The sequence below is a fragment of the Sitophilus oryzae genome, unplaced genomic scaffold, assembly GCF_002938485.1.
Source record: "Sitophilus oryzae breed Bouriz unplaced genomic scaffold, Soryzae_2.0 scaffold_1522_pilon_pilon, whole genome shotgun sequence".
NCBI classification, from domain to species: Eukaryota; Metazoa; Arthropoda; class Insecta; order Coleoptera; family Curculionidae; genus Sitophilus; species Sitophilus oryzae.
Genome location: NW_022146195.1, coordinates 192,496 through 219,183, shown reverse-complemented (window position 1 = coordinate 219,183; position 26,688 = coordinate 192,496). Strand labels below are relative to the sequence as shown.

At 33.3% G+C, this 26,688-nt stretch overlaps 1 protein-coding gene across 1 annotated transcript in view; it reads left to right on the top strand.

Moving 5' to 3' along the window:
- LOC115878767 (esterase FE4-like) overlaps positions 1 to 26,327 on the top strand; it is a 29,135-nt gene extending 2,808 nt beyond the window's left edge. The window contains exons 2-9 of the mRNA XM_030895358.1: positions 4,849 to 4,983; positions 10,187 to 10,339; positions 10,488 to 10,650; positions 10,711 to 10,908; positions 13,686 to 13,870; positions 19,043 to 19,180; positions 24,267 to 24,362; positions 25,899 to 26,327. Of these exons, the coding sequence (XP_030751218.1) occupies positions 4,849 to 4,983; positions 10,187 to 10,339; positions 10,488 to 10,650; positions 10,711 to 10,908; positions 13,686 to 13,870; positions 19,043 to 19,180; positions 24,267 to 24,362; positions 25,899 to 26,063 (1,233 nt within the window). The 3' untranslated portion in view covers positions 26,064 to 26,327. The remainder of the gene's footprint in view (positions 1 to 4,848; positions 4,984 to 10,186; positions 10,340 to 10,487; positions 10,651 to 10,710; positions 10,909 to 13,685; positions 13,871 to 19,042; positions 19,181 to 24,266; positions 24,363 to 25,898) is intronic.
- The last annotated feature ends 361 nt before the right edge of the window (positions 26,328 to 26,688 follow it).

Here is a 26,688-nt window from a genome sequence, read left to right as displayed (position 1 = left end):
CTTTGGTACTCAAATTCTTTGAATTATTTAATTCTAAGTCACAATAATGGTGGACAAATAGCAAGAAAATTATACAAGTAAAACATAATTTTAACTACTTAATGGGATTTTGGTGGCTGATCTACTTAGTAGGATATGCAGTTATCAATCATATTTTTGAATATTTATATTCAATATTGTTCAGGAACAGGCCAATTACTCTGAAAAAAATATATATGGTCACCCTTTTGAAAAGAAACTTTAAAATCAGTAATGATAAAAAATATATAATTGTTGTATAGCAGAACCAGTGGACACAGAATTAGGGGAATTAACAATAGATTATTAAAAAACTGCCTTCTCTTAAAAAAGTAGTATTATATGTTCTAGAAAGACCATTATAAAGGATATAAATACGCATAGAAAGAAAGTAAGTATCTATACTACTGATATACTATAACTATACATATGCAATATGTAATACTCATGTATACAATATTACTAGTATAAAAATAACAGCACAGTCGGCACACTTCAAATAAAAAAGCAGTATAATATTCAGGTATGTATATAAGTAAATTCTTTCAAAAATATTAGAATATGAAATAAATTGCAACTAAATTTTTAATTAATAAACATAAACAAATAAAATTGTCAGTGTTATTAAAACTTTATGCAAATATATGTTACCTTAATACTTTGTCTTTAATCCTACTCTTCTGACATGGTTTTTCAAACTTATCCCCAAATCTCAATTCTTGTTATTAAGAATAATATTTATGAACTTTGCTCTATATTAATTTCAATATATATTTGAATAAAATAACAATAAAAAAAAAAAAAAAAAAAATTTGAAATTTTAATTTCAAAGCAATTTATTTATATCGTGTTACATACATTTACATAAATATTCAATTTAAAAATAGATCAGCACTTGAACGAGTGAATATAAAATAGTATATTATCAATTTCTATGAGCAATATCATTACTAAATCAAGGAAATCTATTCCTAATGCCAATTTAAATTCTGTGAAGGCACAACACTTTCTTCAATATTTGTTTACTTCCAAAGGGCAAAGGGTATAACTTGAAATAATATACCAATATTTCAAGTATATATTTTACCTCTTTTGACATTAAGCACTCACATTTAGAACATTCTGAAATAAGAAATTTTGTAATTCTACGCGTCTAAAAATATATAACATTTTTCTCACTATAGAGCGAAATTTCTTTGCGGCTTCAGATACAAAAATTGCGGATTTCCACATCGAAATACAAATAAGATATTATTTATTAGTAGACAAATAACAGAATATAGAAGGCCAAACCAAATCTCTAGGAAATAACTTTATAATAAATTATTTTATTCAAAAAACGTTTGATTTTGACTAATACCATAATAAATCTCATCACATGCTGTTGAAATGAATCAAAAAACATAGGTTGCCGTCAATTTATATGTTTTCAATTTCAAATACTCGACGCTCATTGGTCGTGACGAAATCGTCTTCCTCGACAAAATACGGCACGTTTTTTTTGGGCCAGTCGAATATCCTTATTCTATATATCCTTGGCCCCGACCTTATTAGCCTTGAAAATTATTTGTAAATATGATTTACTAACGTTCCCAATTTGGGATGCTCTGATTCTTAGCGATGTTTTGGGGAAACGTCGAACAGAATTCAGCGCGATAGCTGCCACAGCATTTTCTTCTCTCTTCATAGAGTTTTTTTTATTTTAACATTCAAAACGCCCTTGTTGTTCTAAATTTGGAAACAACGGATTTTACTGTTTTGTGGTCAATGATAAGATTTGGCCATTTCTCACTAACCATTTTTGTTACGTACGAGTATGAAATATTTTCTTCTAAGCCGTAACATTGAAGAATAAACACTTTTTGTTCTAACATTAGCATTTTGACTTTTTTACTGTCATAAACTAAACAATGTGACATTGAAAAAGAATTATTATTAAAAAACTTTTGGTTATGTTTTTTTTTAAATTAATAACCTGCCTTTTATTATCTATTATTTGCTTCAATAATGCTTTTTATTTCTTCATTCGTTTTAAAAAAGAAGTTTAATATCAATTAATCGTGCACGAGTTTTATTTTAAAGCCTCCATTGGCTAATTTGTATGGGAAGTAAATGAAAATTATGGTAAACAAGGATTTAAGACTTATTCAAGAAAAGTTAAGTTAATAGAGAATGGTATTTTTATAAGTGGAGAGCGTAACCCAACAATCCCTGTACATTTAGGTAGCGAGATAAAATTTGGACGTGGTGTAGTTTTTCAATCCCTAGAACTTTTATTAATACATCGTATTTTACATATACAAGTACTTTGTTCTTAACGTTTTCCATATTTTTTAACTTTTTAATACCTCTCGGTATATACATTTGTAAAAAAATAATATGCCTGCTTTTTGGCTGTTTAAGCTCGCAAAGAGTTTTTATGAAGAATAACTTTTTTCATAAACCCACGAATAAAAAGTTTTTTCCTCTTGGGAGTCAACTGTGACACACACTGTATATTATTTAGAAAATTTATATTAGAGTACAGAACAGGGTGAGCTCCTTTAAATTAAAAATATTTTTAGCGCTAGTAGATCCTTCGATAAAAAGAAAGTTTTCTCATTACTGTTTTTTTTAAATTAATCCAAAATAACTCCTCGATATTTTATTTTTGAAAAGTTTTTTTTTTTTTTTTTTGTTTAAATGTTGTGAACAACTTGAATCTAATTTTAATCTGTCTATGTTTTCTTTTAACTAAAATTTAAATTTTTTAATTTAAAATTCTTTTCAAAAAATCTACCAATTTTTTCTTCGCGCAAATGTTTAGACGTGTGTTCTGAGGCCCAGGAAGAGCATACCCCTAAAAATATTTTTTTTGATTTTGTTTTATTTTGCTCATCCTGTATATTATAGTAAAGAGATTTGTACTCTTTCTACCTTTACACTCATACAGGTTAAGTTACAAATAAGTGCAAATATTTTCAGAGATCTACAAATCTCGATAAAAGAAACAGATCTTCTCTTTGCCGTTTTTCAAATAAGTTCAAAATACCCGAGTTATTCAAGTTTGAAAATTAAAAAAAATATATATATATATTTTGAAAGCCACCGGGTTTTTTCTGTTTTTGCATCCCTTTTAGTGCCGTAACCATGGTAAAAAGAGGAATTAATAAACTATACGGTGGGAAAATTTGCGATGAATTATATCCACGTTGTCTTGGGGTATGTTTTCCCATTCTGCTAATGCTGCATCAATAAGCTGTGCGAGATTTCCTTGTTTCGACGAGCTCTAACCCTTCTTTTGAGCTAGTCCCATAAGTGTTCGATAGGGTTTAGATCTGGTAAATATGAAGGCGAGTCCAAAATTCTGACAGCTTCCGTTTCAAGACATTCTCTAGTCACTCTGCTGATATGGACAAGAAGTTAAAATAATCTCCAATTGCAGCTCTCCAAAGACTAACGATTGGGTCTAGCACCAAATCAACATATCTCCGACTCGTTAAAATTTGTTGAAGGGGTAACAATGGAGTTTTTTGCTCCCAGTATAATACCTCCCCGGAACATTACAGTTCCTCCTTTATATCTTGGTACATTTGGCAGCCTGAAGGCTCGCTCGTCTTCCTGGACCTCTGAGAACCTTAATTCGATGGTTATTTTGATCTTGTATAATAATTCTGGTCTCATCCGAAAAAAAAAACAAAAAAAAAAAAAATCAGTTGTCCAGTTTTGATGTTGAAGGCATCAATTTAGTCAATTTTTATTTTTGCCGAGATAACTGTGGGATCCATAACTCTCTCCTACTGTAAAACTCTCGTGCACGAAGTCTTTTTCTTTATATTTTTCAAATGAAACGTTCACACTTGTAGCTGCCAGAAGTTGTTTTTGTAGCTCTGGATAAGAAACATTGGAATTTATTCTATAATATAGCACACAAAGCGGTCTGTTGTTCAGTTGTGACTCTTGACGACTTTGTCTGGGCCAATACTTGTATGTTCTTAATTCCAGGTACCTTGCATATGCTTTCGATACAACACCCTGTAACGCCTACTATCTCTGCTACGTCTCTCTGGAACATTCCATGTTCGGTGAGAACAATAATTCTTCCCCTGTATACATGTGTTAATCCATAATAGCATTTTTTAATTTTTTTTGGCTTGAATGAAGATTACCGGACAATCGTGATTTTACTACTGAACACAAAAGTCAAGAAAATAAATCGCAGCAGAAGTTTATTCTTTATTACCATGTTTATTTACAACAAAAAGCCTTATCTTAAAGTTGTATACCAATTTTTATCCTTGCAAGATATTTAGTCAAAATAAAAGAGTGCAAGCTCCATATAAGTTTTGTTGTGTGTATATTACCCTAAAAAGAGCCACCTTATTTAAGACTCCTCCCATTAATGATTTTACCTCACGATCTATAAAAAAAGGTATCATAGTGGCTTTTCATATGACAATTGAGGATAATTTCATAATTTGTATCGGAAAAAGCCTTACATTTCATTTATTATAAATTGACATAAAAACTGACCATTAATTTTTATTTTAAAAAAAGTAATTTATTTCTGGAGTGACAAAAATTAAATAAAAAATGTATCAGCCCTCACAAATAATGTATCAGGCCTCAAGTAGTTGCAATATGGACATTAAGTATTTTTCCTTTTATAGAAGTTAAGGTTTAGTAATTAAGTATTATAAAATTGTGTTGATTAATTATAATATTGGGTCTTGGACCTGTTTGGCATTCTTTAGTCTTTAAATATTGTAGATACTGATAAAAATAAAAAATCACTTAAATAATAAATAAATTTACTACAAACAAAAAAATGATTTATTTATATTTTTATAGAACAACGACCTTCAGCTTACGTTACAAGATGGTATCATCCAAGGGCAAGAAGAAACCACGATATCTAATAAGACCTTTTATAGCTATGTTGGTGTGCCTTACGCCAAACCACCCATAAATGATCTCAGATTCAGGGTATGTAAATTTTAATGGTTCCTCTCTCTTTTTAGTGTCATTTCAAAATAATTATTATTTGACTGTCAATTTGTAGAATGTACGGGGGATTTATCACCGCGATCTTACAGATATTTTAAATCCCCTTTTTTTATTTATAACTCATCGTACAGTCTTAGGGCTTTCACAAAAGTCAGTATCTGAGACAGTTTTACAGAGGGTAGTTCTCCATCTGCGATATCAGTGGTATCATGTTTATGGCACGAATGGTTATTATCTCGGCTCACTCAGCCATGAGGTGTTTTGGTGTTTCTCCTTCTTCTTCTTCATGTGCCTTCTCCTCATCGGAGGTTGGCGACCATCAATTGGCATTCCTCCCTGTCTTGAGCCAAACGGATAATTGCACTAGCCTCTCCTATATTAAACTACTGGCGTAAATTCCGCAACCAGGAGAACCGTTTACGCCCAATGCCTCGTCGTCCTTCAATCTTTCCCTCAACGATCAGCTGTAGGAAACTATATTTGTTATTTCTAAAAATATGACCAAAATGTGCTGCTTTCTGTCGTTTTATTGTAGTCAATAGTTCTTGGTTGTTACACATTCTTTCTAATACTTCGAGATTTGTTGTTCGTTCGGTCCAGGATATTTTCAACATTCGTCGGTACAACCACATCTCAAATGAATCCAAGCGTGACATAGTCCGTACCTTCAACGTCCATCCCTCGACTCCGTATATCAATATAGACAATACATAGCATTTGGTAGCTCGCCATCGAGTAGTCAGATTCATGTCTCGGTTGCAAAGTAGAGTTTTCATTTTGAAAAAAGTGTTTCTGCCTATTTCAATTCTATGTTTGATTTCTTCATCAGGATCCCATTTATCATTCAGCCAGCAACCCAAGTACTTAAATCTTCTTACCTTTTCTATAGTTTGATCTTCTATTTGTAACCTGATATTTTCAATACATATTTAGTTTGCTGATAATCATAAATTTGTTTCTCCATTTTCCCCAAATATTTTGCATTCGCCGTTGTCTCCTAGCTTCAATCTACTGAGATGTTCATTGAGGAGGCAGTATCTTGTTAAAAACCCCGTGACAATCCACAAATTGTTCTTACTTAAATCTAGGAAAATCTTTGATTTTTCTCGGTCGTAAGTTCTGAGAAATTTCTTCGAGTGTCTTAGACCGTTGGAGAATTCCCATTCCAGGTTACGTATGGAGTCTTCCAAATTCTTGAGTTCCTCTTTAAGTTAGTTTCCACTTGGGAAACAGAACAGCTCTGGTCCAGTTAATGGAGCGTTCGCTCCTTTTTAAGATAGATCGTTTGCCTTTTCATTGCCTTCTATCCCTTGGTATCAACTGAGTAGGAGTTAGTTATTTTCTTAGTCTAATTTGTTCAACTTTGCTAGGCATTCTTTGACTAATAAATAAACAGATTAAATTGTAAATTCAAATAAAGCATTGCTATGAATTCTTTGGATCCTTATACTTAACCAAACACACGATAACACTCTTTACAAAGTTAAGAAAATATTAAGATCTACTATTCTTTCTCTAAATATCAAACATATACCTACGAATAATGTTACAATCACAATAACGATTAGGGTAGACTCGGGCAAAAAGGATATACTGGGCAAAAAGGATCACGAAAATATTTACGATTAGAAATACCATGAAATCTGGCAACAATGGTTTCCGGTAATCGTTTTTAGTTTCCTTTGTTGATGCCAAACGGTGGAGTACCGCATTGTAAACGACTTTATATTTATTTGATGAAAAGTGTTTTAAGCCTTGTCAAATAGTAGAAACGAGAATTTTATATTGGTGACTGCTCTGCCATATTGCGTTTTCTGAAGATTCTACGCATAGATTTATAATCACGGCACTTTAAGGTAAGACCTAACCTCAAATTGCTTGGCCCAAGTTTATATTTATTTTATAGAGAGTATGATTTATCCGCTGTTGTCATTTCGGGCAAGAGGGGTCGGGCAAGAGGGGTTAGACCCTTTTTGCCCGGAACGATAAATCGTTCCGGGCAATTGTTAATAAAGTCTACATTTAAATTTATCGATACAGATGTTCAGAGTTGCCTTTTGTTCTTCTAGATGGTATACATGTACAAAAGGAAATCGGATAGAGCGAACAGTTGAACGGAAGAAAATATAGCACGGGCTTTTGGGGCTGTAAAAATCGGAACATCAATTCGACAGCATCGTTACAATTCAAAGTAACATTTTCAACGCTGCAAAGACATGTAAAAAGTAATAAAATAAAGAAGATATTGGGCAGATTCAAACCAGTTTTTTCCATAGAAGAAGAAGCCGAATTTGTTGAATATATAAAAGAGCTGGATAACCGTTTTTATGGATTAACCAAAAGAGATATGTGTAAAATTGCATATCAATATTCAGAGAAAAATAATATAGTTCATCTATTTCGAAATAATACGGCAGGAGAACAATGGTACCAAAATTTTATGCGGGGCCATCCAGAATTAAGTCTTCGACAGCCTGAACCCACAAGAATAGCAAGAGCCCGTGGATTTAATAGACCTTAGGTCCAGTTATTTTTTCAAAATTTAAAAGCTGCTATAGACAGATATAAAATCAACTTGGATAACATCTACAACGTAGACGAAACGGGTATTCAAACATCACCAAAGAAGCCGCCAAAAGTAATTTCATTGGCCGGAAAAAAGCAAGTAGGAAGCATTTCATCGTCGGAGCGTGGGACACTTATTACTTCACTGTTTCGTTGCTCTGCAACGGGCAAATTCATTCCGCCAGCACTTGTGTTCCCAAGAAAGAAGAGGAATCCGCGTTATCTAAATGGTTGCCCCCCAGGAACAATTGATTTAGTAACAGACTCCGGCTGGATTAGCACCGAAGCTTTTCTCGAATGGCTTCGTTTTTTTATAAAAAGCGTGAGACCTTCAGCTGATAACAAGTGTTTGTTAATATTGGATAACCACTCCTCCCATCGAGCTATTACAGTTTTAGATTATGCTCATGAAAATAACGTTGTTCTGTTAACTGTGCCACCACACAGCACACACAAATTACAGCCCTTCGATGTGTCGGTTTACGGTCCATTTAGTAAATATTTTCAATATGCCATAGATAAATGGCAAAAAACTCATCCATCTCAACACGTAACTTTTTTTGACATCGGCGAAATATTTTCTGAGGCGTATTTAAAGGCTGCCACACCGGCTAACGCCATTAATGGTTTCCGGAAAACTGGCATAATAGATGGTGACATAAATGTTTTCACCGATTTAGATTTCTTGCCCTCTCAAGTAACAGAAATCGAGGAGCAAAATACAAGTTTAGAAAATGACTTAACATTTACTATTAACAATCTGCCAAGTAATCCCAATCAGAGTGTAGAAAAAATAGCTGCCCCCTCTAAACCTTTTGAAGGTATTCAGGATTATTCTTCCCCTTTGACCTCTAAAAATATCACGGATTTAAACCCTGACGAAAACGCTGACAATAAAGCTTCAACTTCTGGATCTGTTAAATATGATCACGATAACTCTTCAATTTCTTCTTTCGCGCCGAACATTAACGTTAATGATTCAAATGTGTCATTTGAAGATGAAAATAGACCGTCAACATTCCGTAACACCACAAAGGAAAATTCAGACGAAGCTCATAAGGATAAAAAAATTCGAGTTTCGGATTTACGGACACTTCCAAAATGTCAAAATCGAAAAAAAGGCACAAAAAGAAAAACCCAGAAGTCCGAAATACTTACCTCAACCCCTGTTAAGGAAGAAATTCGACTCCAAACGCAAAACAGCCAGAAAAAACAGGCAGTTAAACCGCCAGCTTTTAAAAATCCAAAACGACCCAAAGAAATATTCTCTCCAGAAGAAAACTATATACCCTGCTTACTATGTGGTGACACCTTCGGAAACTTTGTAAGCGACGAAAAATGGATTCAGTGCAACTTGTATCAACTGTGGGCACACGCGCTGTGCACTGACTATAAAACGGGAGTGTTTATTTGCGACAACTGTCGACAGCAAGTTGTTTCGTCCCGCAGATATTTGTAACTTTATTACAAGTTGAAATCCTTTTTTTGTACAGAAAAAAGAAACATAAAAATAATTAGTTTTTAAAACTTTTACTTGTGTTCTACTGAAAAAAAATCGTTTTATTTTGTAATGCAGTTCTTTAAAGTTTTTTTTTTCATTTATAAATAAATATAATACATTTTTAAAAACTTATTAGCTTCAATATTCGTTTGGCTTTAGACTTGATTCATTTTGCCCGATTGCTATATCCTTTTTGCCCGGGGGGGTAGGGCAAAAAGGGTCAAAAGCACTTGTTGATTTTGCTCTAATTAGGATATTAACAAATCGGTTTTTATAAAAATTAATATGACAATTTGGAAAAAGAAACCATGCTTTATCTCTAGCGATATTAAGGCATCATTTAGCTCTCATATCTTCTGGTATAGAGCTGTATCATTTGACCCTTCCTGCCCGAGTCTCCCCTAACTATTATTTTATTATTATTGCCAGTTTGAGAAAAATGCATTCTTGCTTTTTTTTTGGAAAATTTTTGCTTGTTCTAAAATGGTTTAATCCCGTTTATAGTTTTCCAAATTTCCATACCGTTTTAGAGAAAATTAATAAAAAACATTAAAATTCTGTTGAATTTTAGTCATAAAAATCAAAGGGTATTTCTATGGTAATATCATTTCCATTTAATTTTTTGACAAATTGTTATTGATAGAATTAACGTCATTGATTATAATTAACATAATGTTTTTTGCTGTTTTAAAATGTTAAGGAACCATAAATTTTATTTAGTTCAGTGCTACAGAAAGGAGGATAATCTTTATCGGAAAAGGTGATACTTTAACAATGGTAGAAAATATGACGTTAATCAAAATTAATAATAACTATCTATCAAAGAATGACATCGAAATGATATTACCATAGAAACCGCTTATGATTTTTAGAGCTTATAAAAATCCAACAATATTTTCATGTTTTTTTTAATTTTCTATAAAACAGTATGGAAATCTGGAAATGTATAAACGGGATTAACCATTTTAGAACAAGAAATTTTTTATATGAAGAATGCATTAAAATGTCAAAAATAGTAAAAATGTTTTTCCTCTTGTAAAGACAAACCGGTGACGTACTGTATATATTTATTTATATTCAGTTTATAATTATTAACTTGTTAATACTTTAATTTAGGAACCGCAGCCTCCCGAAAAATGGACTGGAATATTGGATGCTACAGTCGAAGGCCCATTTTGTGCTGGCGTAAATATAAGTGCTATGGTAAAGATGGAGTTTAAACCCCAAGGAGAAGAAGATTGCTTATATTTAAATGTTTATACGCCAAGGGTATATAATCACAATCCGACAGATTTTTTCTTCTTGAATTTCAAAACTATGCTTCAAAATTTTTGAAGCATAATATATTAGTTTTCCATTAAAAATCTGTCGAAATGTTAAATTCTTATTTGCATACGTACTTGATGTAACGCTTTAGGATCCCAAAGAATCGAATCCAAGAAATCTACTTCCAGTATTAGTATTTTATTATGGAGGAGCTTTCCTTGGTGGCGGACCAGTAAAAGATCGTTATGGTGCAGATTTCTTCATGGAAAATGATCTTATTGTTGTACTTCCTCATTTCAGAATATCTATTTTTGGTAATAAAATTAAAAAAATTATAATTATTATATCGTACGACTAACATTTTACCTTTGAAGGTTATCTGAGTACAGAAGATTTAGAATGCCCTGGTAATTGGGCAGTTAAAGACCAACTTGCTGTGCTAAAATGGGTTCAAACGAACATAAAGCGTTTTGGAGGTGACCCTGGCAGGGTAACTATAGCTGGGCAAAGTGCTGGAGCTGTCAGTGTGAATTCCTTGTTTATGTCGCCAAAGGCAAAAGGGTTGTTTCACAGTACGAACTTTTGACATTTTTAACATCGTTGGCTTAAATTCGGCTCATCAGGGCCAATTTTATTTAAATAGTGTAAAAAACATAATGTAGAATACATTCATTCAGTTACAATAGCAGATAAGGTTTTAAGTCCAAATTGATCTCTACCGTGATCAATTAAAGCAGCAATACCCGATACTTTCGAACTTAAAACCATCTCTACTTGAGTAAACGTCAATAAACAATGATAATATAACTTTTCAATGACAGGAACATTACCAAAACAATACAAACTATTCTGTACGTGTGTTGATAAGAACCAAAAAATGCATGCTTTCAATGCTAAAATTGCTATAAATCGTTATAGACGGTGAGCTGGATACATAAAAAAACCTTATCGTTACATGGCCGATTTTTCTTGGCCAATTTTTTCGATTACTGTATGTCGCTGATTTAGCCACGATCTTTTTGTCTGCCCTTGTGTATACGGCTTTTAAATTATATAAATATGACATTCTACCAATCGGCATGCATGTATGCCATAATTTTTTTTAAAAATTGTTGCCTCCGGAAAAAATGCCATGCCTCTTTCGTGTTGTCTGCCGGCATTTTGGCCACGAGAAAAATGTCTGCCAACAATTTTTCACGTTTCTTAATAAGAAATAAAAGCTATTTGGTAATTATAACTCGTGTACCTTATAACATTTTTAGTGTCAAAATTTCACCCTTTCGATTGGCCGCCCCCGCTTTAAGCCCCGAGATCGCGTTGGTAGACATGACTTTTCATAGTGGCAACACAAAAGGGTACTTCACAAGAAAAATTCGCCATGTAAAGATGTTAAGGTTTTTTATGTAGCCAGTTCTTAGACTATTGCCGTCTTATTCAAAACAAATATCTCCAATAAAAATAAAGCTATTGAGATGAGTGAAAAGAACAGACTATCCAGAAAAGACGTACCTAGATGATAAAATAAATTTTAAATTTCTTATTTTGTTAACATATTCCACAGGGTGTTTCAAACTATCACCAAAATATCAAAATTTTGTTTTCCCTCCTATAATTGACAGACGGAAACTTTCAATATTAATTTAGTAAGAGATACTAAAAAGTCAAATAATTTATCTATAAATTGCTTAAAAAATCATCAAAATCGGCCTGTTAATACAAAATATATTAATCTTTAAATTACAGGTGCCCGTTTTTCGTACCGGTTAATGTAGATATTAGATAGAATACATGGATAGCATAACGATTCTTAATGCTTTTATTCAAAATGTATGCTTAACTGCGCACAAATTATCTAAACTCATCGGCAAAAGTCTTACACCCCCTTACTTTTTTAATAAAAAAATACATTTCAAATTAATTTTTCGTGGAAATCAATAGATGCTAAAGTTATGCTAAAAAATAACACAAAAAAGGGAAGACTTTCACCAAGCTTAATATAATATATTTTGCCAAAATACAAAAAAATGCAAATTCCATAAAAAAAATGTTTGACAAAAAAGAGAAAGTAAATAAATAAATAATAAATTCTGACAAAATTAAGGTTACTAATATAAAGTATTGCCTCCTCGATTTTTTATCAAGTCGTCGGGGCATCCCCACTATAAGTAAAAAAGTAAAAACAGTAGAGATTTCAGTTAACGCCTCCTTTTTGCTGCCAGGGCTAATCTGGACGGGGCCTACTTTGTTTACGCGGAATCCGAACTGCGGTCCTCGGCCATATCATGGTAAATGGCCTACCGACTTGGCAAGTGTCCAAATCGACTTTTACTCACGAGATATCCGATCTCATCCGGCCTCGAACCGGCGTGAATGAGCAGAGTGTGTCAATAGATTTTACACTTTTGCCTTTTTTTGGACAACAGCACGATACAGAGTTTCGAACCGGTTACCCGTCCATCCACTAGTATCGCCTTACGTCGCTTAACTTCGGTGTTCTAATGGGAACCAGTGTTTCGACATAGCTAGGCCGTTGCCCCCACTCGCTGACGATAGTCATCACTGATCAAACCTATCCTAGTTTCGTCAGTGAAAATTACGTTTCTCCACTGAGGTAATAACCAGTTCTGGTGTTCTCTAGCCTACTGTAGCCTCCTTTGCCTATGGTGTAAAGTTAATAGAGGGACTCGCAGAGGACGCCTACACCGCAATCCAGCCTGGAAATGGTTCGGTTTGATATCACTCGGTGGTAAGTTCGTTGAAACTGAGATCGTAGCTCTCGAATTGGAACTGACCGATTTCTTCTGGCAAATTGAGCCAAGTAGCGATCCTGTCGTTCAGTCGTTACATTTGTACGGCCCAACCTAGGACGAGATCTTACATTTCCGGTGTCCATATACCGTTGTATAATTCTGCTTACAGTACTTCGCACTAAATTTAAACGATCAGCAATTTGATGCCTGTTGAGACCTTCTTCATGCAAAGCGATAATTCGGGCCCTGTCGAAGGCAGAAATTCTGTGCCCTGGAATTTTTGTCGCCTTTCACAAGACTTACTACAAGATTGAACTAGAACTGAGAAACAAAATTTGACCGCAAATAGCAAAACCATACACATTCCATTGATAAGTTTTCTTTCATTGCTTTTATGACCTATTTTTTGTAGACACATATTAAGGTATTTGTACACATAGCCACAACAATATGCTATGCAAAGAAATAAATTTATCTGGGGGGTGCAAGACTTTTGCCGATGATGAGTGTATTTAAATTTGGTGAATCTATATAAACTGTGGATATAAACTATACAAACTGTGGATACACACTGTACTATATTTATGATCTTGTAATAGGAGCAGTAATTATGAGCGGTTCTAGTCTGTGCTTTTGGGCTTACCAAACAGATTCAAGAAAAATCGCTTTCGACTTGGGCATCGCACTAGGCATCGAAACAAATGACACAAAATATTTAATGCAGGAATTACGAAAAGTAGATAGTAACGCCATAATGGAGGCTCAGCTGCCTGTGATGCTAGTGGTAAATTCTTATATTATTATTTCTTATGTTATTTTGAGTCGAAAAGAAAACAACACGAGAAAAAAAATATTTTTTTTTCAAACGTCACAAAAGTATTGTTACGGATTCCGTAGGTACACTAATTTAGACTCACGATAAAATACTTAACGAATTTATTTTTCTCACTCTGGACACACAACTTATACTATTTACAACACAATTTATGCAACTACTATTACTCTAACGGTTCTGGCACCTTCTCGCCAAACGCGGTATTATCAAACTTCAAACTGTACAACTGCCAAGCGCGGGCCTTTATATATCCCTACTCACTGTTTCTCGAACCTTCTGTAATTTTCGATACTTTTCCGCCATCTACCAGTAAATTCTATTGTTCGATTCGCTTACTTGTCGACTAGACTAAGAGATGGCGCCTAAAAATATCTTTTACTTTTCAGTGAATTCGCCATGTCTCTTGACACGTTGCGGCAATGTAGGCAACCAGCAATAAAGTTTAGCGCCACATACACCTTGGCAGTATTAATTTTTGCGACGTGATTGATAATATAATAGTTATGTATGTAACAAGTTGCGAAATGAATGTATTTTAAGCACGGGACGCAAAATTGTCGACAATGCATCGAGTGCTTAAAACACTCTTTTCGCAACAAATTTCATACAAGATTTTTTGTGAAAGCGGATAATTTGAAATGTTTATGCTATTATCATTATTTATTTTTAAACATTTTTTAAAATGTTCCGGTAATCGGTTTCTAAGGCATTTTCTATGCATTGTTTAATGACACAGCATAACAAAGTTCTGTCAGTTTCAAACATCGCCGTATTTCCTACAAAGTTTTGTGAAAAAATGAGTGATAATGACGAGTCTTTGGATATTCACCAAGCTGCTGAAACTGCGCTATCCACGTTAGTGTAAAACTTATACGAGACCATCTACAACAACTTTGAAACCTGGGTCCAAGAAAAACATGTTGAGAATTTCACAAAAAAGGTATTGCTGAAGTTATTCACTACCTTAAAGCCGTCAACTCTGTGGAGTAAATATTCGATGCTCCGCACCATGATTTATCTAAACAGAAACGTAGATATTAGCAAATTCACAAACCTTATTGCATTTTTAAAAAGAAAAGCTCCCAGATATCAAGCAAAGAAATCAAAAGTATTTACAAAACTGGAAATAGAACGCTTTATGAAAGAAGCCGATGATAAAGAATTCCTGTTAGCTAAAGTTGTCTTAATCGTTGAAGTATTTGGAGCATGTAGATGGGAAGAAATCACGTTTTTGGGCGTAGATGCCATTAAAGATTGTCAGTCATTTATTAGTGTGAAGATTCCGAATACAAAAACTCATTTTTCAAGAGTGTTTACGATTACTGAGGGACCAATAGATAGTATCTATTTCTTACATGCATACATATTTCGTAAGTACTTCGACTAATCAATGTGACACATCAGCGATTATTCTTGAAGTATCGAAAAAATCAATGCTGTACCCTGCCAGTTGGAATCAATACAATTGCAGGTATGCCAACAAAGATAGCGGAATTTCTTGGACTCTCCAACGCCATTGAATACACTGGCCATTGTTTCCGGGGCTTCGGTGAACTATCCTGACACATGATTTTTCTTAGAAAATGAAATTTATGTTACCTTAAAATGAATTTCTTGGATTCTTTGACTAAAATCTGATGCGGAAAAACACGTTTCACATAACAAATATTCCAGAAAACGTTGTTATTTGATTTTTATAGCAAAATCCATAACCGATAATGAAAAAGTCGCGGACTTATTTATACCCGTTTCTATGTCTACGCTGACAGTAGTGAAGGTCGAATTTTGACAAATATTGAGAATTGATACATGATTGTCAGATCAGCTAGTAAATTATCCGGAATTTCATGCATTTTTTTAAAACTGTTTTTATTTATTTAGAATTGTTGGTACAAGAGATCAAAATACGCCGTAGGCGTATTTTGATTGCTTTGGTTAGTCTTTGGTGTGAGTTTTTTTGTATTTATTGATTGCACGCGAAATACTCGATCGTTTTTGTATAGCTCATGCGCATGCGCGGAAGCAAAGGAACAAAAGTGGTATGCGACTCCCTAGCTTCTAGTCAATTCTATACTGGCTTTCGAGCTTCCGCATGCGCAATAAGTTCATTTACTTACTTACACCATGGCGGAAAATAACGCCTGGGTATAGGCACTTTTGCAAGAGCACCTGTGGCTCCGTGACTGAGACCATTGTACGCGAAATACCCAATCGATTTTGTAGAACTATTAGTTAGGTTAGGATATACTATTATAATTTATACACTTTTGAAATTTAGGTTAAATTATGCTATTATTACTTAAGAATTTACTCTCGAAAGTTACAAGTTTATAATAAAAAAAAATAACTCACGATTTAAATTTAGTGAGAACTATGGGTTGAAGAATTGTACGATATGGCTACACGCAAGTATAAAACATGACATATACATATAGAAAAATCGAATTTTTCTTTTAAAAAAATTGAAAAAATATAGAAAAACGCAAATATCGGTGTTTTCGATGCATCGATGTATTTTGAACATCTCTAGTGTTAAAATTCCCATAATGTCAAATATCTGTCAAATACAAATCAAAAAAAGAAAATTAAAATGCAATTAAAATATTTTAAAATTTCGTAGACAATCTATATTTTTTCATTTTTTTTTAATAAAAAATTCGATGGTATTTTCTCTATCTGTATGTCTTGTTTTACCAGTTTGTATGTTTTTACCCCGGCCAGCACCCCTATTCGCTCCACGGTCTCGTAAGTTTGTTTGGATAACAAATATGTAAAAAAAAACATTTTTTCTCCTTCCCTAGTATATTAACAATCTCTAAGGACAATAGAATGTGAGTATATAATTTTTATAAGTAACTAGTACAAATTTGACTAGTACAAAATTATTAAAAATGACTATTTATTTAAAATAAAAATAGAAAACAAAAAAAGAAAATTCAATGAAACTGATAACATTGCTTTTTATTCTGTCGCTATCATGTCAAATCAAGCGTTAAAATTCTCCATAACGTCAAATATGTGCCAAAAATTACTAAAATCAAATTAAAATATTTTAAAATTCTGCGCATAATCTCCATTTATTTTTATTTAAAACTACTACTAAAAATGGTTACTTTATGATAAAAAAAAGAAAAATGCAAAATTCGTGTGTCAGGATAGTTCACGGGACCCGTTTTAAGGCGACATGGACTTTGGCGATCAAGCTCGGCTGCTGAAGGTTACCTACATTGAAAATTCAATTGAACAGAAAACCAAAATAGCAAAAAGGATCATGGGACAGAGAGATACGCCAAATTAGAAATTAAAAGCAGTTCACGTAGAAGCAGAAGCTACCAGCATTGCCAGTACAAGAAATTTACTTATTCCGACTCCTACAACTTGCATTTCTCTTAGAGACGATAAGTTGGATGCCTCTTGTATTCACTTTAATAATAACTTATTAATAGTTCAAACTTTATTAATAATCGTGCCTTTAAGATTTATAATAAATAAATATTTTCATTGTTTCTATATAAGGTTTCATTTTTACCTTTAGGCACTAGTGCCTAAACAAGTCACTTTTAGATACTAGTGCCCAAAAGAATGTCGTTTCGAATCTCAAATAAATATCAAAAACTGTCAATTTCGAAAAGCTTTCACAAAAGTCATTTTAACGCCTAGGCATAAAGCTACATTCGAAATTAATTCGCTAGCCGAGTGGCACTTTGACGTTAAAGTCAGCACGAAATTAACCATTCACAACAAATTTCAAGTCGAATTTTGCGCATGCGTGTTTAAACGTCTCCTGACATTTTTTAGGTTAGTTGTTTGTTTTGATTTTGGAAGAGTCAAAATCCGTTAATTAAGTTTTCCAAGTTTTTATGTTGAGAAAAATGGAAACAAAAACGTCATTAGTGATGATTTTTTTCTACAATGTGTCTCAATTATGGGATCGCTTAAGCGGGCTTCTTGTAAAAGATTTTCGTTGCACCCAAAACTTTTTCTCGCCATTAATATGGGTCGGACGCCCCATTTTTTGAGTTTTGGTAAACCCCTTGGTCTTCGATCAAGCGAATTATTGACCTGCAACAATAATTGCCGTTTTTTAACAGCAAAACCACACGTCAAAATAAAATAAAAACACTAAATCACCACAATACACCAAAACACTTTTACTTTTGCAATGGACGCGCGTTTCGCTAACCATGTTAGCATCATCAGCAGATGATTATAACTTCAGTTTATTTATATTTATTCTCTTAGACACACTTACATTATTAGACACAATTATAACTTCAGTTTATAATCATCTGCTGATGATACTAACATGGTTAGCGAAACGCGCGTCCAGTGCAAAGGTAAAAGTGTTTCGGTGTATTGTGGTGATTTAGTGTTTTTATTTTGCTGTGTAACACCAAAGGTTCCAACCCTCAACTGTAAAAACCACACGTCCTAATAAAATAGGAATAGCGTCTTCTTCACTCATTTTTCTTTTAATATTTATTTACTTTTCACAGGAAAATGGCTTGTAACAAAACACAAACAAAATAATTATTAAAATTTAAATGTCAAATTTGTCATAATTGTCAAACGAAAATTCCGTGCTAAAGTGGAAGTTTGCAGCTTGCAAGCTTTCAATCCAACTTCAACTTGCACTCTGGCGTCGAATTTTGTTGTGAATGATTACATTGAAGTACATATGATAAGCTTGCGTGCCAAAGTACCACTCGGCCAGCGAATTGATTACGAATGTAGCTTAAAAGTAAGCACTTTTGTGTCTAAGCACAAAAGTACGAAAATATGTTATTAAACTGACAAAGAGTCAAATTCAACAAGCCGCCCGTAACCATAGTGTCTCAATATATAATTACATACAAGGTATTACTTTTAAATATTTTATATTATTTGGAACATTTAAAATTGTTTAAAAAATATTTGTGGCGTTTGAAAAAAAGATGGCATGTTCTATTCGGAGTAAAAATTACTTTTTGTGGCTCGCCTATATGTCAAACGTAGAGCCACAGAAAGCCACAGAACAGAACTGGGGAACAGAACATTGCCACAGAAAGTGTCATTTTTGCTCCTAATAAAACAATATACTATTTCTAAATTTTCGGTGTTTCATTTTGATGTTGTTTTTAGAACTTTATGTCAGCACTTACTAATGGACTACCATTTACACCAGTAGTAGAACCAGATCATGATGGTGCGGTTTTAACTAATTATACATTCAGCCTCCTTGAAAAGGGTAAATTCAATAAAGTACCAGTAATGACAGGGGTTACCTTGTGAAGGGTAAACAAACGCATTTCAAATACATCTGAAAGTCAACCTTAAAGGTCGTTTAAGGTCTCACAACAAGGTTCTTTCTGGAATCACTCAAGGAGGTTTGAAAGCCACATATGTCAAGGTCAAGCGAACTGCGCATGTGGAGGAGCCCAATCGGCTAATATCTCCTACTACTCATATGATATATAAATATAGGGGTGTTCCATTTGAAATAAAAAAAAACATAACTTTAGCTCATATTTTTAGCCGACCATACCAATAGGTATGGTAGGCTATAAGGATCGGCAAAAAAAAAGTTTTTTTAATTTCATTCAAAATGAGTTATTTGGGTCATAAATGACCTAAATACAAAATATTTTCATGGTGTCTGTCTGTCTATCTATCTGTCTGTCCGTCCGTCTGTCCGTCTGTAACACGATAACTCAAAAACCGATGAACCGATTTTAACCAAATTTGGCACAAAAATACTGTGCCACCCGAGAATCTGGCCATTAGTTTTTGGTGGGGGTGGGGTGTTGGTAAGGGAGTATGGGAAGGGGTTAAACATTTTAAAAAATCGTAACTCCAAAATTACAGTAGGTAGCAAAACGCGGTTTTCAAATTAAGATTAGGAATAATATTTGCAAAAAAATTTGTAATAACATCAAAATCAATCAAAGTCGCAGTTTTCGAGATATTAACATATTTTAGTATGGGCGGATATACGTGCCTCCCGGCGCCAATTTCTCAAAATATTTTTTCCGTAGAAAAACACCACTGTATTCTACGTAAAAAGTTCTACAAGAATCAGTTTTAATCTTCTCGATATCATCCACAATAACGGAGATACGAGGGCTGTACCAAATTACAAAATTTTCAAAAAGACCCTGTACATATTTCCGGCATATTTCATTGAAAAGAGCTATGAAAATTTTATTGACAGCATCTTTCGTTTGACAAAAAAGTGGGATGGGTTTGTGCAAACCGCATCCTCCTATCTTTACTAATAACGGAGATACCGTATGATTTCAACTAAAGTGGGACACCCTGTACATACAGGATTATGTCCTCGGATTGTCTTTACAAGAGGAAAGACTTTTTTATTATTGACATTTTGAGAAAAATGCATTCTTCATAAATATTTTTGCTTGTTCTAAAATGGTTAATCCCGTTTATACTTTTCAAAATTTCCGTTTTAGAGAAAATTAAAAAAAAACATGAGAATATAGTTGAATGTTTTCTAAAAGATCGCGCACACTATACCTACACGGACCGGCAAGGACCAGACCAGTAAAATCTACCGGTGAAGGTGACCGTGTTATTTAATAGAGTAGAGCACACTAGACCAGTACCAGCACGTACCGCCACAAGCCACAACCGTCAAAACAGGTCGTGTCGGTCAGGGACAAATATGACCGGCAATATTTATGCCTGGTCGTGCTGGTCCGACCTAATGTGCACACCGGCGAACCAGCACACCTCCACAAACATGCAAATATTGAAGGGTTCGTCAGTATTTCGAGTACGCTAGCTGGCTCAAGTCGCATGATGTAGGTTAGATTTCGTTTATTTTTGTTCGAACCTTTAAATCGTTTTAAATATGAATGAAGAAAAAATTCAACCATTTTACTGGTACAAAAGTATCCAAAGCTGTGCGATACGAGCCAAGCATTTTATATATAGAGACCAAGAAAGAAAATATATGCAATATGGGGAGTCGATAGCAAAAAAAAAATAATCAAATTTGATTTGTGACATTCGAAAATATTGGAAAAACTTTTCTTCGAATCTTTTTAATTGAGGAAACAAATGATGAAATTCATTTACATATTGCTTTCTCTTTTGATTTATAGGGTGAACCCAAAATCTTCTTTTTTTCTTAGCTTCCTTCTCTTCCTCCTCTTCTTCACACAACATGGCTAAAATAATAATTTCTTCCTCTGAACTACTCATTTTCAATACTTTTATGTTGCACGCTCTAGTAGTTGAGCCTTGACAACTGTACTTTTTTCGAAACTCTCGCTTAGGTTGCTGGTCTGTGGCGGTAAAGTGTGCGACGTCATGCAGGATGCAGGTTTGTGCTGTACTGGTCCGTACTGGTCCGTGTAGGTATAGTGTGCGCGATCTTTAAGCCCTAAAAAATAAAAGGCCTTTCTATGATAATATCATTTAGATTTCATTCTTTGGTAGATATTTATTATTAATTTCCATTAACATCATATTTTTTACTCTTGTTAAAGTATCACATTTTCCGATAGCTATTATCACCCTTTCGGTAGAAATGAACTAAATAGATTTTGTACTTCTTTAACCTTTTAAAACAGCAAAAATATTAAATCTTTAAAAATATTTAAAAAGGACTGAAGCCTTTCATCATATGTATTTATCATAAATTTTTAACAGCGGCATGCCACAAGCTACACAATTGCGTATTTTGCTACACTTCAACGATTGCACAGCTACACCACAATCGCCGGTTATGCACATTTTGAGAATCCAATGTTTAGTCATATTTTTTTAATATGAATAATTATTCTTCGTACCATTTTATGGCATCCGATTTTTATCATTTTCTCCAATATTATCAAACTTTCTAAAAAAAATATTCAAAATCTAAAAATTTTAATTCGAACATTGCGGTTTATGAGCTTTAATTATACCACTGATAACTTTTTTTACTTTAAAAATATCTTTTGATTAGCTGTGAATTGTAATTTATAACAAAAATCAAGTTTAACTACAGTTAAACACCGGATTACCAGATCAGCAGATTTAGTATTCCTTTAATTCTATTTTAATCTGTCGGTATTAACTTGACAATACAATATGACCGAAAAAAAAACGGCGTCAGCAATGACTATGAAATGAAGATCGCTGTCATTTTATATGTAAAATTATATTGATATGTCATTGATGTTCACATTTATGAAATAATATATTTAATAGAAAAATAAAAATCTGCCTCTTTTTATTTGTTTTTTGAAAACAAAATGCCGACTGGGACCACATACGTCTTTGCAGTGATTGTGTCCAGAGCAATAATATGGAAGGCTTATTTTAAGTAATATATTTTTATTTGCTTGCTTCATCCACGTTACCGTAAATGGAGCTAAGAAGGCTTAGGTAGTGTATATATATATTGATTGATATATATTGAAAATATATATATTTTTCCGCTACTCGTATTTTTGTTCATTTATATTTTTATTTGTTTAATATTTTTTGAAAATTTGGTAGATAAATTTGGTACTTAAATTTATCTACTCTTTCTATGGGCCTTGAGTTAAATGTTAGAATGGAGTTTATAAACACATCTGGGTTTCTGGATATAATCGTAAATTTGGTTTTCTTGATGTTGATGTTTAAACCCATTGCTTTGCTCTGTTCTCCTACCTTGTTGACCAGTTGTTGTAGGTCGTGTATATTGTCTGCAATTAAGACCGTATCGTCGGCATAGCGGATATTATTAATCCACACTCCATTAACTTTGACCCCCATTTCCACGTCCTCCAGAGCCTCTTGGAAAATAGCTTTTGAGTATAAATTAAATAGGAGTGGAGACAGTACGCAACCCTGTCGCAACCCCTTCTAACTTGTATGGGATTGGACATGGTATTGGAGAATTTTATTTGTGCTGTTTAGTTCCAGTATAACTTCTCAATGCCTTGGATGTCTTTATGACCTACATCAAGTCTTTTCAGGAGCTGCATTAATTTGTGGTGCTGTACGCGATCAAATGCCTTTTCGTCGTCTATGAGACATAGGCACACATCCTTTCTCTGATCGTAGCAGTTCTGGACAAGCACCTATGTTGCAACTATCGCTTCCCTGGTGCCTAACCCTTGTCTGAATCCCGTTTGTGAATCGCTTATGCCCCTTTCACATTTTTTGTAAATTCCCTGGTGTATTATTTTCAGAAATATTTTTTGGGGTATGGCTCATCAGGCTGATAAATCTGTGATCTTCACACTTTCTGGCACTGGTCTTCTTAAGCAGGGGTATAAAAGTAAAACGCAACCACTGTTTGGGGTAGTGACCTGTCTCATATATAATATTGAATACTTTATGTAATGCTGTAATGCCTCCTTCATCTAGCAGCTTAAGTATTTCCGCAGGAATTTCATCTGGCCCAGCCACTTTGTTATTTTTCGAATTAAGTATGGCTTTTTCAATCTCATCTTTAGTGATCGATGGGCCGGTTAGTGAGTTATTGATATCAGCTGAGGGTATTTCATCGTCAAAAAATTCTTGTATATACTTTTCCCAAACATTGTTCTTTTCTATGCTTTCGAGGACAATCTGGTTGTTATTATTGACTGTCACAGTTGATCTCATTTTTTTTATATATGCCAGCAGTCTCCTTCAGCTTTTTATGCAGATTAAAATTGTCATGTTGGTTTTGCAGCTGTTCTAATTATGAATATTCACGTTTATGCCATTCGTACTTTGATATTCTAATCTTTGTTCTTATGAGTCTTTGAATATCTTTGTACATGCCATCTGTTTTGTTCTTGTACTTTCGACGTTCATCCATTAACAATATCTCATCCGTCATCCATCTTTGCTTTTTGTTTTTTGCTTCATATCCTAACCTGTTTTGCATTGAATTTGATTCAATGTCCATTATTTGACTGAAATAATAAATTTAAAAGGTAAAAGAAAAGGAATAATTTTGAAACATTTTATTTTTTAGCCCCCTACAAGTAGGAGTCACACTAACATCGAAATCAAATTTCTCATGTAAAAAATGCCCAAATACCAATTTTCGTCCAATATCAGCGTTAGCTCAAAAATTGTTTGGAAAAAATCGAAATTAAAATAAAACTTCTACACCCTGTATCTCCGAAACGAAGGATTTTAGAGCAAAAATGTATACAAACTTTTTTACCACACACGATTTAAATCTAGAGCAAATATGACTAGATACGCTGCTAAATAATTTAGTTATTCTTTGATTGATTTATTTTGTCGCAATAATATTTAATAAGAATTTTAATTATTAATTTTGTACTTATTTAAATAATTAAATTGTTTTTAATTTAATTATTAATTTGAAGAATTTGCAATTATGATAATAATATATTTTTATTAATTTAAGGCGGATGCAGTTTTAAACACAAGAAATAATAATGAACGTGAAGAAGACACCCCAACGCCTATAATCGAGGCCCCTCCAACGTCTATAATCGTTCAAGTAAGTAAACAACATATATACATACATATTTTACAATATATTTTTATACCAAATTTCCAAAGTATGACAGAACATCTTATCTTTTAAATTAAATACTGAAAACTTCCATACCGTATTGTTTTGCATTTACATTTGTGGCATATTTTGATAGGGTTTTTAGCTCAGTTTTACTTTCTGTTTTACTTAATAAAATCATTGTACAGGTTGGGTCAAATTAGACGCTTTAAAGGGAAACACCCTTTCCTATAGGAGATAGCCGAAAACTAATATCGGTGTCTGGAGCTCAATTTTTATCAAAAACATGATGGTGAAAACCGCACGTCGATATCTGTTACCGTTTCGGAATTACGGGGTGTTTTTCAAAAATGTGCATTTTTAAAAAATCGCTATAACTTTTTTGCTATGGAAAATTTTGTATTTTTTTGAAAACATTTTCAAAGCACCTTTTTGCATAGAATTTAATAGTTTAAGTATAATTTTTCTAAAATAATTTAAGAATAATAATTATAAACAGACAATTTTATTTTTTATATGGAACACCTTGTATATTTTTAATTAGTTGAAAAGAATTTAAAATTACCTTTCCAAAAATATAGCATACTTATTTTAGCTACATATTAGGGAGTTATTGAACATGGTGGTTTAATGTCATACCTTATTAAGGGAAGGCCTTATTTTAATAAGGAATGTCTTATTTTCTGTGTTAAACATATGAGTTATTGGACGGCAACTTCACTTCTGACGCGTTAAATTGGCAAATGGCAATATTGAGTATTGACAAAAAAAACATTGAAAAACGACAATATTGAACAAAAAGCTGTTTTTGGCGAAGACAAGTTTGTTTTATTCGGTGATCAAGGATATAGCCTACTGGAGTTATTAATTACTCCATTTCCAGGAGCACCCGAGAACATACCTGCTCAGCAGTTACAACTTAACCAATCAATAAAGGTCTTAAGAATAGCTGTTGAATGGGGGTTTTCTAAAATGATTACGCAATTTGCATTTGTTGATTTTAAAATGAATCAGAAGCTTCTATTGCAGGATGTAGAGATGTTATATAAAGTGGCTGTTTTATTAACAAATGCTCATACATGCCTTTATGGTTATCAGGTGGCAGATTATTTCAATGTTGTTCCCATAAATTTAGAGCAATATTTTGGCATGTAAACATCTACAATTAGCTGTAATAAAAAGTTTTACAATAAAAAAGAATCATTAAATATAGTTCGTTATTTCATGTTTAACGCCCTAAAGCTAGGTTATGGTTAAAAATGTAAAAAATAAGGGAAATAAAGTTTCCTTAACGGGTTACGGTAACCAGACGTAAACAAGGGAAGCCAGTATTTTATTAAGGTTCCCTTATTAAAAATATCCTGAATGCATGCGTACCTGTCATAGTAAGGCAAACCTTAATAAGGCAGAATGCTTAAGCGACGTTCAATAAGTCCCTATTTTGCTTGATTCCTCTTCGAAATAGAGTTGTTAAAATATCTCTCTAATAACTTCAGATTACAACACGATTTAATGTTTCAGGAGATTGACAGGAATTCAGGAAGAGATAAAGGACGTATTAAAAGGAAAGTAAAAGAAACAATCAACAGATTCACTGGAATTATGTCTCCGAATGGCATGGAAGATATCAAATTGCAACTGTCCAGGATGAGAAATCAAGTTGCAACAACCAACTCTAATGTATGAACATTTAGTAGTCTTTATATTTATACGTTATTTTTATACATTAATAGTACATATTAGTATTTTAAAAACGTCCATTGACCTAGTCTGAATTCATGTTGATGAATATCCTCCAATAAGAGAATAAAAGGCATAGAACCTTCACTATTTTATTTAAAAAAAATATTTAATTTTTTTACAAGTAGAGCTAGCGACATGTTTCGAGACGGTGTAGTCTCAACCTCAGGCCCAAGACGATAAAGTCATAGACTACCACCACGAGAACCGATCAAGTCATTATAAACTTAAAACTATGTATTTCAAATAGGCATTTGTTACAAACTGGTACAGCTCATTGTTAAAACTCATTGGCAATTTAGCAGCTATTTTAAAACTGTTGTATTTTAACTTTTATCTAACAGAGATCTCAGGTCTCTAACGTCACCCTGTTGGTATCCGAGTTTTAACGTTTTATGTTTACCAGTTTTAAGTTGCTAACCAGCTTTAACAATAAGCCGAACCAATTTGTAGCAAATGCCCATTTGAGATATACATATAGTTTTAACAACAACTTGGTCGCTTCTCGTGGTGGTAGTCTATGATATGCCTTTATTGTCTTGTGCCTAAGAATAAGGCTATACCGTTTCGA